General features: G+C 40.5%; 1 protein-coding gene across 1 annotated transcript in view; it reads right to left on the bottom strand.

Annotated features, from left to right (window-relative positions):
• LOC309578329 (protein FAM169B-like) overlaps nt 1-13,405 on the bottom strand; it is a gene marked incomplete at its 3' end in the record, with an annotated part of 36,236 nt that extends 22,831 nt beyond the window's left edge. The window contains exons 1-2 of the mRNA XM_082290892.1: nt 13,368-13,405; nt 1,201-1,334 (exon numbers count right to left, since the gene is read on the bottom strand). Of these exons, the coding sequence (XP_082147018.1) occupies nt 1,201-1,334; nt 13,368-13,401 (168 nt within the window). The 5' untranslated portion in view covers nt 13,402-13,405. The remainder of the gene's footprint in view (nt 1-1,200; nt 1,335-13,367) is intronic.
• Nucleotides 13,406-16,433: the final 3,028 nt, after the last annotated feature.

Here is a 16,433-nt window from a genome sequence, read left to right on the forward strand (position 1 = left end):
ATTACATTTAAATTATTTTTAATTACAAAACATCACCATTCTTTGAGCTATTTATTATAGAGCATAAGGAAAAAGACAATACAGCAAGAACACTACCATTACTTATGCCCTTGACTGGCTGGCTGACTGCAGATTAGATTAGACCTGAATTAAATGAAGGCAAAGAGAAATGTGTTGCTATGAGACTCAACTCAGTCATGTGATATATTTAAGGGCTGGTGACAAGCCACAAAATCAAGACAGTTGTGAATCAAAAGCCAGAAGTCCACCTTTAACTGATCTCAGTGTGAGTGGCTATTGCAGGAATACACTCAGCACTGCCTGGGATTTTAACCTCCCCTCCCTTCTACTGGAACAGCAAATGAACCTCTGAAAGTACAACCAGGCATGAAAGGTAAGGACACAGAAGGCCTAAACTGGGGGATCTCTGCATGTTCAGTCTGTTTGTATTTAACCCTACAGGCTCCACTAGAGGGCATTAAGAGAGTATTTAAACCCAGTTACATTCCCGGCTCAAAGCCGAAGTTGAATCACCTGGAAGAGCATTTTTCTAGAAACTACTGCACATTATTTTCCTAAATTGCAGAAAGGCTACCGTATTCTAAACATTCATTTTAACTAATCCAATTTCTGTTTTGATAGTACAATAACAGGTACCTCAGCACACCTTTTATGATCTACAAAGTGCTCAGAATTAAAGGTTTCATAGGTTGACTGAAGTAAAAAATTTTAATAGGCCTGTTCAGCCATCTCTATTCCACCCAGGTGTCTTAGGAACAGAATTCCTTTGGGAGAAATCCACGCTCAAAATTACCAATATAAGTATTGAAAAGAATGGAAACAAAAGACAGACTGTTGTCACAATGCCTGTGTAAACTGCACAGTAGAGGCAGAGTACAGAGCAGCACCATGGCATAAATCTATAAAATTCACTTTTGATTCAGTCCTGTAAGGAGGCAGGTCAAGACACAAAGTCATCAAAGTGCTTCAAACCCTCTTCCACACTCAGAGGGTTTTAGATTTGGGATTTAAGTTTATCTCTCATTTACAGCACGCAAACTATTTGAAATAATGCAGGATTATCTTAAGAGATCTGCAATCCAGCCACACCAGTTTACCCCTATTAACAGACCATGAGCACAACCAATCAATTAATTTGCAAATATCTAACTTGCAGCACGAGAAACATCAGCCTACTACCTCTCCTCCTCCCGGGATGGAAAAAACATCAGGAGTGGACAATGATTTCTTCACGAGTTTTTCATAGTATGTTTCAGCATCTGCTTGCAGAGCCTCTGGATCTCCTGCTACTGTATCAACCAAGTAAAGCTGACCTGTGATAAAATAAAACACAAGATACTTTTACTTTTTAAATTAACTAAGAAACATAAGTCTTAAAACCTCAGTTTCCCCAGCAGCTGCTTGGCGTGGCTGGGCCTTAATGATCTCATTAGAGCCTTCTGTATAATCCTAGTCTAAAATAGTAAGGTTCATAAAAACCTATCTGTATGCTATTTATCTATATGTTATTTACCTCTTGACATGCAATTTTACAAAGCAGAACCATGACAGCACCAAATCACACTTGTCTCCTTTGAATTCAACAAGCACAGTCTCAAATTTCTCTAGGCGTAAGTAAATTGCTTTACAGCTAGAAGAGAAAAAAAAATTCTTCAAAATACAGCTTGAGTTTAGCACTGTCCAGAAACATAACAAGGAAAGAATTCCAAAGCTTCCATTCTTTCTTGGAAGACAGCCCCTTTTTGGGTCAGTCTACTATCTGTTGTTTGTCATTAACTTTTTCCTTCTCTTTTTTGAGTAACATCAGATGGGCATTTTCACAACAATGAAATAATATAAAAAATTTACCTACAAAAGACTTTCTAAAATAGTAACATCATCTTTTATGCAACTTAACTTTGAATCAAGGCGACTCAGTGCTGGAGGGTATTTGTTAACTGCATGCAAACAAAAATTACATATATCTGATGCTTGTTACCTAAATGCAAAGTTCAGCTTGGTGTTCCTCAAGAAGCAATAACCTCCTCCTGATATAACAAACCAGACTCTCTGGTGGCTCAGCACCAGCCCAAGAACACAACAGGAAATGTGTTAACAGCCCAAACAATATCCTACAACTCTTCTATCACAGGAAGTCAATAGCTTCAATTTAAGGGGCTTTCAATCAAGCTACACCTGCAACTCTCGTAAGCCCCTAACTAAGGACCAAATCTTCTACCACACAGCTGTAGCTGGTATCTTAGCTCTGAATCCTACATTTTTAACCATGGTTTGGTCTCACATGGCAGCTCCCGTGGTAAGTTAAATGTGAAATAACTGCACTGATAGTAAAGTAAATGGCTGAGCCAATGAAGAGTCTTAAAAGGACCAGTGCAAGACCTGTCTATACTAAGATTAACAAATTATGAATCATATAGGTACCTATATACATATTGAAAATGATACCTTTCCACATAAAAGTAGGAGCATGGGATTTGTATTAGCAGGTCAGACTATTTACCCATGGTCCCACCATTCTGCTTCCAGCAGTGATCAGTATCTGATTCCTCAGCAAAACGGTAAGAAAATTAAAATGCTTTAAATGCTTTAAACACTATTTTCCTGCCCTTTGCAAGCAACCAGCTTCCATCCTGAGGCTTGGCAGCAAAGCTGTGTACTCAGAATGCTGAAGAGAAGCTGCTCTGTAAATGGGTTTCATAGCATGTTCGTATGTGACAAAATGGGAGAGAAAAGAGCTTTGCAACACTGGCAAGTCGAGTCACAGTATAAAATCCCAGGCAGTACTTAAACACCATCGAAGCAAAGAAGTTATGTCAGGAGAGAAATTAAAGATTATTATTCAAAACTTTGGTAATTCACAAAAGTAAATTTACTAGTAAATTAATCCTTTACAAAAGAGCAGCATGTAAGACTTGAGTTTAGCACAAAGAAAAACATTTGCTAAGCTAATAAATACTGTTCATGAGGTGCTGCTTACAAGGCTCCGTCCTGCCACGGTGCAGCCAATGCAACTTAACAGCACAGTTGTGTTTTCTCCTCACTGAACAAAGCAATTAACTTTCTGCTACATAATAAGCTTGTACTCTAAGGTAACAAGGCCCACTTGAAGAACGAAATAAAGTCACAGATTAGATAATGAGGCACTAGAGAAAACTTCTGATCAACTTTCCATCAATACAGCTTTGCACAAAACTACTCTCTTCCTCTAAGAAATACTTTTAGATTTCCAGTGAACATGTCTTTCCTGTGCAATACACTGAAAAGGCCCAAGTGAGGTAAGAGCACATATTCCAAAAAAAGCAAAATCCAAAAATTTTTCATGAAGAAAAAAAATGTCGAGGGGGTAGAGAGAGTGAGGTTCCTTTAGGAACAATATGGAACAGAAGTGACACTTTAGGGTACTCTGGAATGGCCTCAAGAAGTCAGTGGTGCTAGGGCTGGCTTTTGTGAACACCTCCCCAAAATGTGCACACGCATGCACATACCACTCATACTGCTCAGCTGCCATAGGCAGGGGAAAAATCAGTTGTCTGGATTTCTTTTTATGTTAACTGATGTGTTTCCAAGTTTTTCCCAGTATAAAGTGACAAAATAACATTTGCCCAGCTGTATATGTCCCTTTTACACTTCTTTTGTATACAGACACAAGAAAAAAAACCCTCAAAGTCCGTAACTATTGTTATTAGGCATTCAACTAAATCAATTAATTACCGCTGACTAACAGGATATTATAAAGGTTGCTAAATCAAATGCAAAATAACCTAACTTTGCTTTAAAATAAAAGCAGTGCTGTTCTCCCAGGAGTGCTTCAGTCTGAGGCCAAATCAGCATCTTGGGATATCAAAATTATGAAGTTCCAAGGACTTTTGAGCTAATTGGAATTACAGGATTTTATTTGAATTGGATCTTACCTAGCAGCAACAAAAGAGCACGTGGTGGCAGCCAGTCTGCCAGGACCCTGCCAGCAGCTCCTGTGAGAGGCTCTGTGCTCAAAGGGTTACCCGAGTCACAAAAGGGGCCTCCTGCTGTAGCCACAGAGGAGGGACCATAAACCAGGAGAGTAAATTTAGAACGGGAGGCCTCCTGCACTAGAAGGATTCCTGACATTGGGGCTGACATCTTAAACAGCCAAAGCTGCTAAACAAGGTCAAGGCACCATCGAGGTGGATGGTGGAGCAGCAGTGGCAGGACAGACAGGTACCAGCCTTTGTCTTCTGCAGGGCACGGGCATTCAGGGCAAAGGACATGGAAGCTTTGCAATTCCACAGGGAAAAACTTATCCAGAGACAAATAAATGAGAAACCCAATGAGCACATTTCCATTTCAGGCATACAGAATAGATTTTAAAGCAAAAACTAGCAGCGCATCTGCTTCTCTCTTTTGTTTCCATGGAGCAGTCTGGGCCACATTCTCAAGTGAGGATGTGCAAGTACATCTCCTCTCACTCTGGTGATCTGTCATCAATTTGCACTAAGAATCTGATTTTTTTAAAGTGAAAAGCTACAGCTAAAACCAGCTATAAATACCAGCAGGCACTGCCCATACAGCTCAGTCATCTTTAGGAGATCCTACCTTCCAGAACCGCAGCCTAAAACATTGTCCAACTCTGACAAAAAGGAATAAACCAAGGCCCCTGCTTCAGTGTAGACCCCTAAGCTCATATTTTTCTACTCCCACTGCTATTGCACCCCTTGTCTCCTCCAGAAGAGAGAACTGGATTTCATGGGGGTTTCATCAAGTGGACAAATATACTCCTCGAAAGGTAAAAGTCACACAAATTTTACTTCACTTAGGACCCACAAAGATATCTCATCAGCACACATATGTTCTGCATCAGGTAGATAAATGCAATCACAAAATGGGAGACAGTATTCTACCCTAAACTAGAATTAATTTTTATGAATTAGAGACAGACCCCCATCATTACAGATTCAGCAAGAATTTCATTCTATCAGGTAAAGTAAGCAGGAAATATTTTTCCATGGGCAAAAGAATGTATTCTCAACACAACAGAAAACACATGGTGCATACAGTCATATGTGAAATTCTAGAAGTGAAACTACAGACTGTTGTAATGTCCAAAGGTAAAGGAGATACTTCCATCTAATCAGATATTCTGAAGCTTCATTGAAAAGTTATTTTTGACCATGAAGCCAATACACAATTTACTAAACAAGAGCTATTTCCTACAACCATGGCATGGTTTGGGTAGAAAGTGACTGTAAAGAGCATCTCATTCCAACCCCCTGCCATGGGCAGGGACACCTTCCATTATCCCATGTTGCTCCAAGCCCTGTCCAACCTGGCCTTGAACACTTCCAGGGATGGGGGATATTTGCTTTCATTGTTAAGAATCTTCTATTCCTACATTCACATGTAGCTAATTAATACTGTTCCCTTAAGCCAACAAAGTTGGTGATGCAGTTTTGTTTCAGACTAGACACACCACTGTCTTGATTAAGATGCATTGAGGTATTGCTGGTCCTCCCAGGAAAGTCAGACTTGTTGAAATGCCCGTTTCAGAGATTTGTAAGGGCATTTAGAATGCAGCCAGATTGTAAAGCAAAATACATCAACCTCACTGTAGATGAAGCATGAAAAGTGTTATGTCTGAAGTGAATTAATCATTTATCCTACAACTACTTTTTCATGTTCTACAAACACAGAGAAGGATACTACATGCATCCATTAAGAACTGTATGTTTACAGAAGAGCCATCAGTCACCACAGGATTTGTATCTGGATTTTGTACATTTGGGCAAATTTGTGCATAATTTTACATGTAAAAATATGAAAAATACCTCCAATTTCTAGTGCTGTAGGAACAAGAGAGATAAAAAGGACTTAACATCTCTAATTTTCAAGTTTCTTTTTTTTAATTCAGTTTTGCTATTTCTAATGCTTGCAATAGCAGCACTGGCTTTGTTTATTGGCTTTATTTTAATGTTAATATATTTCACAAAAACAAAAAACCACAACCACAAAAAAAAACAACTTCAGCAGGTTTTAAGTGTTTCTGATGATATTCTGAAGGGTTTTGTCCAAGAAGTATCTTCCTTTTTTTTCTTTTAAAATCAAAAACCATTTTTCAATATGAGACAAACATGCACCAAAACAAAATGACAGTATATCATGTCAATATATAGGAGGGAGTGTTGTTGTAACTAAACCATGCAACTGAGACTAGAACTCCTATGATTTATTCTTAACACAGGTGTGGCCCCTAACAAATCACTGCATCTTCTGACTGGTTTCTTATCAGTTAAGTGTACATCTTATCTACCACTTCAGAAGGGTGTGATGTTTTCCTTATCAGTGCCTCTGAAGCCACGATGTAAAAAGACTGAGAAGTCACATAACATAAATTGTTCTCAGTTCTCCTGTGGACTGTCACTGTCATACTACGGAAGCACAGCCAGGACAGTGTCTATTGAATAACTATTTTTTTTGCCCTTCTAAACCACACACACATGATTGAAGTGCTGTCCCTCACCCTCTCACAGGAGCAGGAGCTCTGTGATAAACAGCAGGGCTTCACATCAACTCTTCTCCTTCCCTTCCCATGAGCCTGAACAACTCCAGGCATGTGGTTATCGTTAGACAACCATATTTGTTTAACCTTTCAAAGGAAGGAAGAGGTCTTTGGCACACTCCCGGGAGTACACGCAGAACCTGACTCTCACATCCTGAATTTAATTGAGCAAATACATGTCAAAAACCCAAATTCTGGTGTAAGTGAAACTGCAGTATCATAACAACATGTGGTGGCAGCGGAGCCAGCGGGTAAATGCCCTGGTGCGGTATCTGTCCAGCACAGCAAGGCAGCTCTGCACCACGTGCTGCACATCATCCATGAAAACAGTGTCCTTCCACTGCACTGCTTTCCCTCATTACTAACAGAACAAGAACTCTTGGAATATTCAGGATGCAAAAGTTGCATTGGCACTAACAGGTTTGTATGTTTCAATCCCAAAATTCTACTCACATATCACTATTCCATCACAACTCAAATGGCAAAAAGGGCTTCAGGAGACAAACTAAATAAAAGTTTCTCTCTGTAAATAATCTTCAACTGTGGAATCCATAACTGAAGGCAGAGGGGAAAAAATAATCCTAATACCACTCCCAATCAAGAAACCTGTTTGATTAATTAGATGAGTTCAGCTATACATGTCATTGCTACAAATTTTGTCACTCAAATGGAGGGCAGACCAAATGTTAGGTATTCCAAACACAGGCTGCTATCCTGCTAGCTATGCTGTTCCCAGAAACATATTTTTACTACTGATTTCAAAAAAGAGAAGAAAAAAGCTTTAGGTATACGCATATATTTAGTTGGCTGTAGATGAGAAAAGGCTCTAAAAAATGTCAAACACCTTCCATTTTCACACACTTCCATGAGCTCTGAAGGCCTTCAGAATCTTCTATTACCAGGTCTACAATACATGTTATTCATTTTCCGAAACTTAAGGTAATCCACAATTTTTGAAATGGAAAAAAAAAAAAACCAGACAAGGAAATTAAATAATTGATTTAATTATTTAGCTTTTTTAAATAAAAATACTTAGCTGAAACCACATTAATTAAAATGTTTTGAAGGCTCAAAAAGCAAGTGTATATTGAGGGAAGTCACAAAATGGTGAGTGCATATTGAAGGGATATTTCCTCCACTTTAACCTGCACTACTCCCATAATGGAAGTTCCATCAAATAGGTTTCAACTTTATCTATTTTTCCTCAGATGGACCTTTAGCAGTGTTACACTTACAAATATAAAGCCACATCCAACTCATAGTACAAATAAACTGAAATACATCTGTGTAAACAGGCTACCCCTGTCCTATTACACACACAATGCACATCTGGACTGGCATGTTTAGCAAAAAGTTTTAACCTAATGTAATTGAAAAAAGCTGAGGTATTACAGCACAGAAACAGACTTTACAAACAAAAACTGCACCATACTGTTAAACCATGGAAGTGCTACCAGCTGTAGCTATGACATATCAGAATTCATACTTCTGCACATTTAACTTTGTTTTTCACAGAGCTTAGATGTAAAAAGAAAGAGGCAGCTTACAGAATAATTCAGGGAAAAAATACAATGCTGGAGAAAAGGGAGATTTAGGATTGTCATTAATTAAGGCTTTAAGGTTCATATTCACATCAGGTTTTCCAAGGAAATTCTATCAATTCAGCGGGATTGCTGCTAATACCTCTGAACTTGTGAACATCAGCATCAAGTTCTTAATAAATACTGGTTTTCATACAATCAAGAAATGGGCAGAAGTGTCCCAGGAACAGTCTAACTTTGACTTTTCAGGCAGAGATATGGATTTTGGAATCATAAAATGGTTCAGGTGTGAAGGGACCTTAAAGATCATCAATTCCCTGCCATGGACAGGGACACCTTCCACTATCCCAGGTTGCTCCAAGCCCTGTTCCAAACTGGCCTTGGACACTTCCAGGGATGGGGCAGCCACAGCTTCTCTGGCTTCAAACTTGTCTTTTCTTGCATTTGGCAGCAAAAAAAAATCAAAATTTGTCAACTTAATTATTTGTCTATCCCCTAAACAAAATAAAATATACAAGTTTTCCAGAACAACTGGAAAGAGGCTGATTTGAAAGGAGAATGACAGGAAAGAGTCTGTGAACAGTAGTAAAGCTTTTATGAAGCACAAGTGCAAATGTAGACAGTGACAATTCAATCCTTTACCAAGGTGGAAGGTGGAAAGGAGGATGCATTGGTCCAAAGTCAACCTGTAACTTAAGGGAAAGGAGGAAAACAATTACTCCCATCGTGATAAACAAGGAATAGTGAAATGGCAGGAAATGACAACTGAGTATGACAAATGGTCTAGCACAGAGGTGAATTCATCCCATGGGGAGAAGCCAGACAGACTGACAGGACACTCTCAGAAAACGGCTGTATTTAAGTAATTAAAAATTATTACTGAAACACACACTGTTACAACCTGGCACCAGGGCTAGGATTTAAGTACCACATCAAATACATTTCCCCATTACTACCATCATCCAAAGGAAGTGTGAGAAACCTAAAGTCACACCACACACAGCCCTTAACATCACCTCATACGAACTACAGCACCATGTGGCACACCAGCAGTACCTGAAAGCCCTGCTTTGCTATCAGAAAGGACAGTATTCCCCCCAAAAAAGAAGTAGCGATGAAAATCTGAGACAACTGTCTGGATTTTCAGAGATACCAGCTTCAAATACCACATAATTTGAGTTGAAAATGCTTTACATGTGACAGGCCTACTGCTCCCACCAGCAGAGAGCATAAGTCTGCCTAAGAAAGCCCAGCAGCCTTTCTCCAAATTACTTGCAAGGAGCAATTTGCACAGCCAGAATAATCTCAAAAAAAAGCAATTAATTTGGATTGGGAGGAGGGGGGGAACGAAAGAAACAACAAAAAAATATCCCTTCCCCCAGTAATTTCCACTTTGCTAAATTTATTACACAGCTACAAATTAATATGTCACCTGCACCAGCTATCACAAGGCAGTCTCAGAACTTGCTTTAATAAACAGCTGCCAGTAGTGGAGGAAATATGGAAACATCTCTCTTGCTTCTCTGTGCCATTGTGTCAGCTATTCTACTTGTCTTTGAAGGTGCTCCAAAATCAGCATGGCTCTGCTTTTCCCTTTTTCTCCTTTTGGGAGGAGGAAAAACCAGATAAGGAAAAGACAGGCTGGCAACAGAGGGCTAACTCTGTGCTTGCTGTGCTCTTGACAGTGAGTCTGAGCGTGTTCAAATTCAGTTTACACAGCCTCTTCTGTAAGGACAAAAGAAACCACTGCTGGTGGTTAAAAATGCAAAAGGTTTTGATTGCAATTGCTTGACAATCAGCCAAAGATATGACTAGTGGGAAAAACACAGCAAAGCAGCTATGACCAGAATGGAAGAAACAAGGAGAAACACATGGCTCGACTTCAGAGCAGAAAATTGACTTAGGCTTTGCATAAATGACAGCATACCTCCAAGCCTGCCTGATCCACAGTCTGCCTGGAATGGGAACACGTAGGCTAAAAGCAGAGCCTATTAAAAGGCATAATGTTTCTAAACGACATCTGTTACGTACTAATAAGCATTACTTAAAGGACACAGGCCTTAAAATTGCTACCAAACGTGCACTTATCTGAAACTGCTGCAAGGCAGTTACCACAATGTCACATGACACCATGGGAATCTGAATAATAGAAAATGTTTTTATTTAGTTTGGCTTGAAATCATTATGCAGGAAAAATATGGAGGCACTTTCTGAGATTTTGAAACTGTGCAACTTCACAGGAATGAAACACCAGCAAGAATTACATCAGCGGAGCCATTTACCATCTGTTGTCAGTAATACTATAAAGCCCAGCCACCAGACAGCAGTTTCAAAGGTTACAAACACAACGTTTTTAAGCATCCCCAGACCTCTGGGTAACTGAGCAGGACACAGTTTCCTTCAGATATGTGCGACTTGGGGGTCTGCCAATCATTTTGCAAAGACAACATGCCAGAGCTGGGAATTGCCAGGCGAGGCGTTTGGAAGTCTCTCAGTATGCGACCTTTACACAATGTGGCAAATACATACCAGCCTCATCACGTAGGTTCCTATAACACACTCTCAGCCATAATGCCTGCACACCTCCTACTTGCAAACTGAAACTGGCTAGACTTTCTCCTGGGCTGTTTGTTTTCCCAAACTTTCCCTCAAGGGAAGGAGTGTGTTCACTGAAATGCTACTATGTTAAGGGACTCTGGTTTGTTTGCTGGGGTTTGGGCTGTAGTTTTCCTTTGAGGGAGTTAGTTAGGATTTTGTTTCCTTATTTCTTTTCTTTCTAGACTGTAACTACATATTTAGGTTAAAGAAAGCAAGGTTTCAACAACTTGCCTCAGCTGTGGCAATGCTATGACAGCCCTTACCCCTTGCATATATACACAGTCTGAGTAAAATTCTACCTGTTCTATATGATATTTTAGTTCCAGTGTAGGAGTTTGGCTGTTAATCACCCTCATCTTAGAGCTCTGAGAAGCTTTTCTAGATGCAGAGGCCACATTCCTGATAGTGCCTATACTCTACCTGAATTTTGTGGTTCCACCTTCCAGGCTGTTTACCTCCTTCCTATAAACTGATTAACGCGGATTTCATGGAGGGCAGGGAGATTTCCATCTTCCTAGAGAGACAGATGGAAATTTAAGGCTTCATTAATGCAATTGCCAAACTAGATATACAGGTTTCTCATCCAGTAACTATTTCTCAGGCTCCAGAGCTGTATATACATGGTTGCTCACTGTTTCTGTTAGGTGGTTAACACAGACAAATCTGACTTTCAAGGCGTTCTATAATCAAAATGAATTTGCAAGAAGGCTGAAGTTAAAACAAGAACCACAAGTTCTAGGTCAACAGCTGGCCTGCTTCTCAACAGCAAGGTTTGCCTAGGACCTGTAAAGAGGCTTAGAAACCTGAAGTGTAAACAATCTTTCCCTGTGAGAAACAGTTATAGGAACAGCCCTCAAGACTGAGTTATAGCATCTCAATTACAGCACAACATGAACTGGAAAGCAGCATTTGCACAAGAGCTAATGGCTGACTCTATGTGCTCTTAAAGCGTACTGCATACTCAGCTTGCTTATTGCCAACTGCCCCATAATTATTTTAAACATAGATCTCTCCAACTAAATAACTATGCCAAAGCTCAGACAATACCTAAAAACAACATCAGCTGTCCCAAAAGAGGAAGGGGATGGAAGAACAACTATTCTGAACATTCAATCTGAGGGTGATGAAAAAGTCAGGGGAAAATGTAGGCATCAGTTGAACTGCCCAACACCACAATGCTCCTTGGACATGAAAACCCAAGTTCTAGTCATCTAGAGATATTTAAGAACATCAGTAGAATTGAGAGTCTTCAAAAAAAAAAAAATAGCATTATTACAAATGTTTGACTTCCACAAGTGGTTGATAGGAGGGGAAAAATAGAGCAATCTGACTGCAGTGCATTTAGCCATGAGCAGCTAGAGGAACTAATGAACAACATCATTATTTTACTGAAGGGGATGAAGTAGGTGCTTTAGATAAATGGCAGCAACTTAAAATGTGTTTCAGAAGATAAATTCACTTTCTCTCCATTTACCTGCTAGCGTGACAAATTAAGAAAGAAGAGTATAAAAACAGAGCAGGAGGGAAAGCAGTGCAAAAGCTAACTGAGGTGATGCAATGGGCCCTTATCCAAACAAGTGAGTGAACAGAGATTCTTGGAACTCCTCCTAGTCAAACACAAACCCAGAACACTGCACATGCCAGACTCCCATGGAAATCCATGGTGGAGCATGTGCAGAAGTCCCACCTATGCTAAAATCATGTCCTTTACCAAGCACTGGGAGCTTGGCCATTTGGGAACTGACACAATGTTTGTTCATTTCAAAGCATTCCACCAGGTACTGAAGGGCTGAGTTCTGCTGGGCAGAGCACCTCTTCACCCACTGCCAGAAACAACAGCAAATCAACTCCTGCTGAAAGGAGATGAGCAGAGATGAGCTGTTTCACAAAGAAGTTCATCCTGTATTTCCATGTGCTTCTTGTTCTACAGTCACCTTGTCAACAGCAAAGAAAAGCTTTACTGAATACTTTTTAAAGGAAGGGTACTATATACTTTATGTATATAATAATATACTCGTATAACATACTTTGTACAATACTCTGCAGTTATAAAGCCTTTTATATATCATCTCAACATGAAAATAGTCCAACTAGTTATTTTGGTGTGGACAAGAACCAACGTGTTTACTGCTCCTTTTGTCCCTGTTAAACCCTGCTGCTTTTGTAAACCGTGGTTTTTGCTCAGTTTGGGTAACTGCCGATGGTGCCTTTGAAAATGGGTATTTTTATGCAGTGTTTCCAATGCTCTTTAATAGCTGAGTACTTGAGATCTACTGAAGTCTTGACTCATCCGCTTGTGCTGAGACCCCAAACACACACTGCAGACAGGGGTTTGGAGATCAGCCTCTCCCCAGCATCACCTGCCGAACCAGAGCGGACAGGAATCACCAGGCCGGCTGTCTCTGGGCGGGCTTGGACTAGCCGAACACCTGGAAAAGTGACCGGTACGCCGGGAAATGGGAAAATAAACCCTGCAGCACCTGCTCTGGCTGAGCCTGTGCGCAGGAGTCGGGCTGCCCGCCTCCTTCAGGCGCTGCCGGGAGCGCGGCCCTGAGGGGCCCGGGCTCGCCGGGCCATGGCCGCAGACGACCGGGCACAGGTTCCCTCCAAAGCTCCGAGTGTTTTGCGGCGTTTCGGCCACCCGTGGCCACCCCGAGCCGCCTCCTCCCTCTTACCCGCGGCGACTCTTCCTCCTCCCTCGGCCGCCATCACTTCCTGCGGGGCGGCGCGGGCAGCCCTGAGGGCGGGCCGGGCCCGGGATGGCGGCTCAGGGGCCGGAGGACGGCGAAGGGCGGGGAGGAGCGGGGGCCGTGCCCGGGGAAGCGAGGGGAGGCTGGCGAGCCCGGCGAGCCCGGCTGCAGGCTCAAGGAATGCCCCCAGCCCCCGCCATCAAGGCAGGGCCTTGGGCGAGGGCCAGCCCCCGCTGCATCTGAACTCACAAAACTCCGACACAAATCCCAAATTATTTATTTAAAAGGTACAGGATGACAAACCATAAACCTGACGCCTGTTTGCTTTAACGCGGGTGGCATGAAGCAGAAGGGTTACGAGGAAAAATAAGTACAAAAATGGCATTTTTATAGCATTCTTCAGTGACCACTGTCAATCTGAAAGAGGCTTTTGGAAAACTTAAGCAGCTGCCTGCTGTTCATTACACAAACCATAAAACTGAGGTATAGGGGCTAAAACCAATACACAGCTGCCAAAATTAAAAGTAGAATTCAGGAGGTGACCCAGGGCAGCCTTCATACCCCCATAGTACGGTCACTCAATTATATTCACAATAATAGATACAAGTATCATAGAGGTCTAAAATACATGGAAATAACAGTATGTTTGCAAAGAAATAAACTCATCTTTGCACTTGGAGCAGCCAGGTACACTGCTGTGACCTGGAGACCCAACTCATTAGGAACTCCATTGCCTGTCAGCACAGTGACCAAAAACAACTTGGCATTTCTCTTCCTTTCAAATGCTTTAAAACACACAGTAAAGTAAATTCGTTGGTTTGGGGTTTTTTTTCTGTACAGGCCAAAGCAATTTCAGCCCATACACTGACACTCCAAAGAGCAGATGTCACATCACCATGCCTTACAGACTCTCAGTAATGGATTTCAGCACATGCTCATGATCCCTTGAAGCTTTGTACCTTCCAGCTCTCCCTGTGTCACCCACAGCCCAGAGGTTTGGCCCTGCTGCGGTCCAAAGTCTAGTCTGATGTAGCAGGAAAGATGGGAAGCTGAAGTCACACAAGTGCTATTGGGGGGATGGCAGTGGTTATCTGGTGAAAGATTCAAGGAAAAGGTACAGAAGGAAAAAAAAAAAAAAAAAAAGGCAGAAAACATGGTGTTAACTCAGTGATGCTGAGCATCAGCCCATATCGATAAATGTCAGACTGACTTTCCCCAGCCTATTAGAAACTTCCTGGCCAGCTAAAACTCATCCATTTTCTTATCAGCAGTGGTAATCATGTTGCTGTTCAGCCCAGTAATCCATTAGTTTTAGCTATCTATTTTGCATATTAGCTGATAAAGAATTACTTAAATTGTGTGTATCCTGCTTGCAGAGTTTCTTTGTGCAGGTAATAACACCTGAAAAAAGCAACCTGTTGGTCATGGGTTGCATGTGCCCTGCTAAGTCCTTTGACATTATATTTTTCCATTTACCATTTCTATGGATTTTGTTATAGAAGAGGCCCTGTTCCACAGGGAACAGTGAGCTTTATGATAAAATGTTTATCTCCTCTCTTTTTATGACATTGCTTTCCATGTACATAGAAACCAGCTTCAGTCTTTCCTGAGGATCATTTATTTTTATTAGAATGAAAAAGAAATATAGAGTGTTAGATCTTGAAATTTCTATTTAAAGTCCCATTATAGTTTAGTGTTAAATAGCATAACAGCTTGATTTCTCCCTTCTCTCATTAAGTGTTGAATAGCTGAGATAAAAATTGGAATATATTGAACACTTCCACTTAACAGTTTAAAACACTGGTCAGTGCCTGCCAATAATAAGAAATAAAAGAAATATGTATAAGTAATAATAAAAGAGATAAAAATTAAAGAGCTGTTTCTAAATGAAGGGCCATATTCTGTTCTTCTTGCCATCTACTAAAAAGCTACTCAAGCAGCATGCTGGCAGCTCTGCAGTGTGGTCAGAATGCATTTGCAGAAAATATATTTTTCTCTTACTCAGCAGTTCAAATAATTTTTGAAAGTATCAGACAGTTGAGCAGAAAAATATTCAAGGTGATAAACCAGGATTTTCATAGTTGAGTTGCTTCCATTTCTTCTTTACTTCTCAGTGAGTGCCGTGCCAATCACATCTGTGTGTAGCAAGAAGAAAAACAACCAGTGTTTAGCTGAGTCAGCTGTGTCTGTGACTTGCCTTCAGATAGCAAGGGCTTGGATTCTTAATTATGGATGGGGAGATTAATTTGCGCAGACCTCAAATATCCAGTGACCCTCAAATCCATTGTTTTGGGAGCAGATACACATGGGAGTGCTAATATTAAAGCTACAGTCATGCTTTAACAAAAATTTCAAGGGTAGCTTCAACTTCAGCTGTAGAAATGTTAGAAAAAAGAAAAGGTTTCATTTCTGAATAATTTCTGAGTAGAACTAATGCCTAATTCAAAATTTTCAGTTCTTTTTAGAGCTGTGTGGCACAGCTACAATAAATGCATTATTCCTCCAAGTATACTACCACACACACAAAGCTTGGGAACATGATCAATCAATTAAATCAGTGCAAAAATTAATTTCAGTGGTCTCTGTCAAATTCCTGGTTTGTTTAAACCACTGGCATTCCTCCCACACTTGCACAAGCATTTACCAACACTGAAAAGAATCTTTACTTCCAATTCAACAAACCTCTGCTGATGAAAAGGGACTAACTTAACTACTAAAGACAATACTTCCCCCCTCCAAAATTCTATCAGCTTCTTCATAAAGGCTTAGTGAATTAATCTTTGCTACTCTGTATTTTTTTTCTACTCCCTTTTGCCAGCTGTAAAAACTTTAAGAACTAGTACTACGTTCCAAACAGATCATATCAGTTGTTTCAAAATGCATGGAACTAATAGATTTACATCTCCCCTCTGGAAGAATATCTAATGAAATACCTAATACTTTACAGCAGTCAAGCAATAGCCTTCATATATATATATATATATATATGTGTGTGTGTGTGTAAAGCAGCTATCATGTCCCAAAGAAAACACAGTTTCTCATTCAGGAAAT

Source organism: Coloeus monedula, assembly GCF_965178545.1.
Source record: "Coloeus monedula genome assembly, chromosome: 14".
Classification (NCBI taxonomy): Eukaryota; Metazoa; Chordata; class Aves; order Passeriformes; family Corvidae; genus Coloeus; species Coloeus monedula.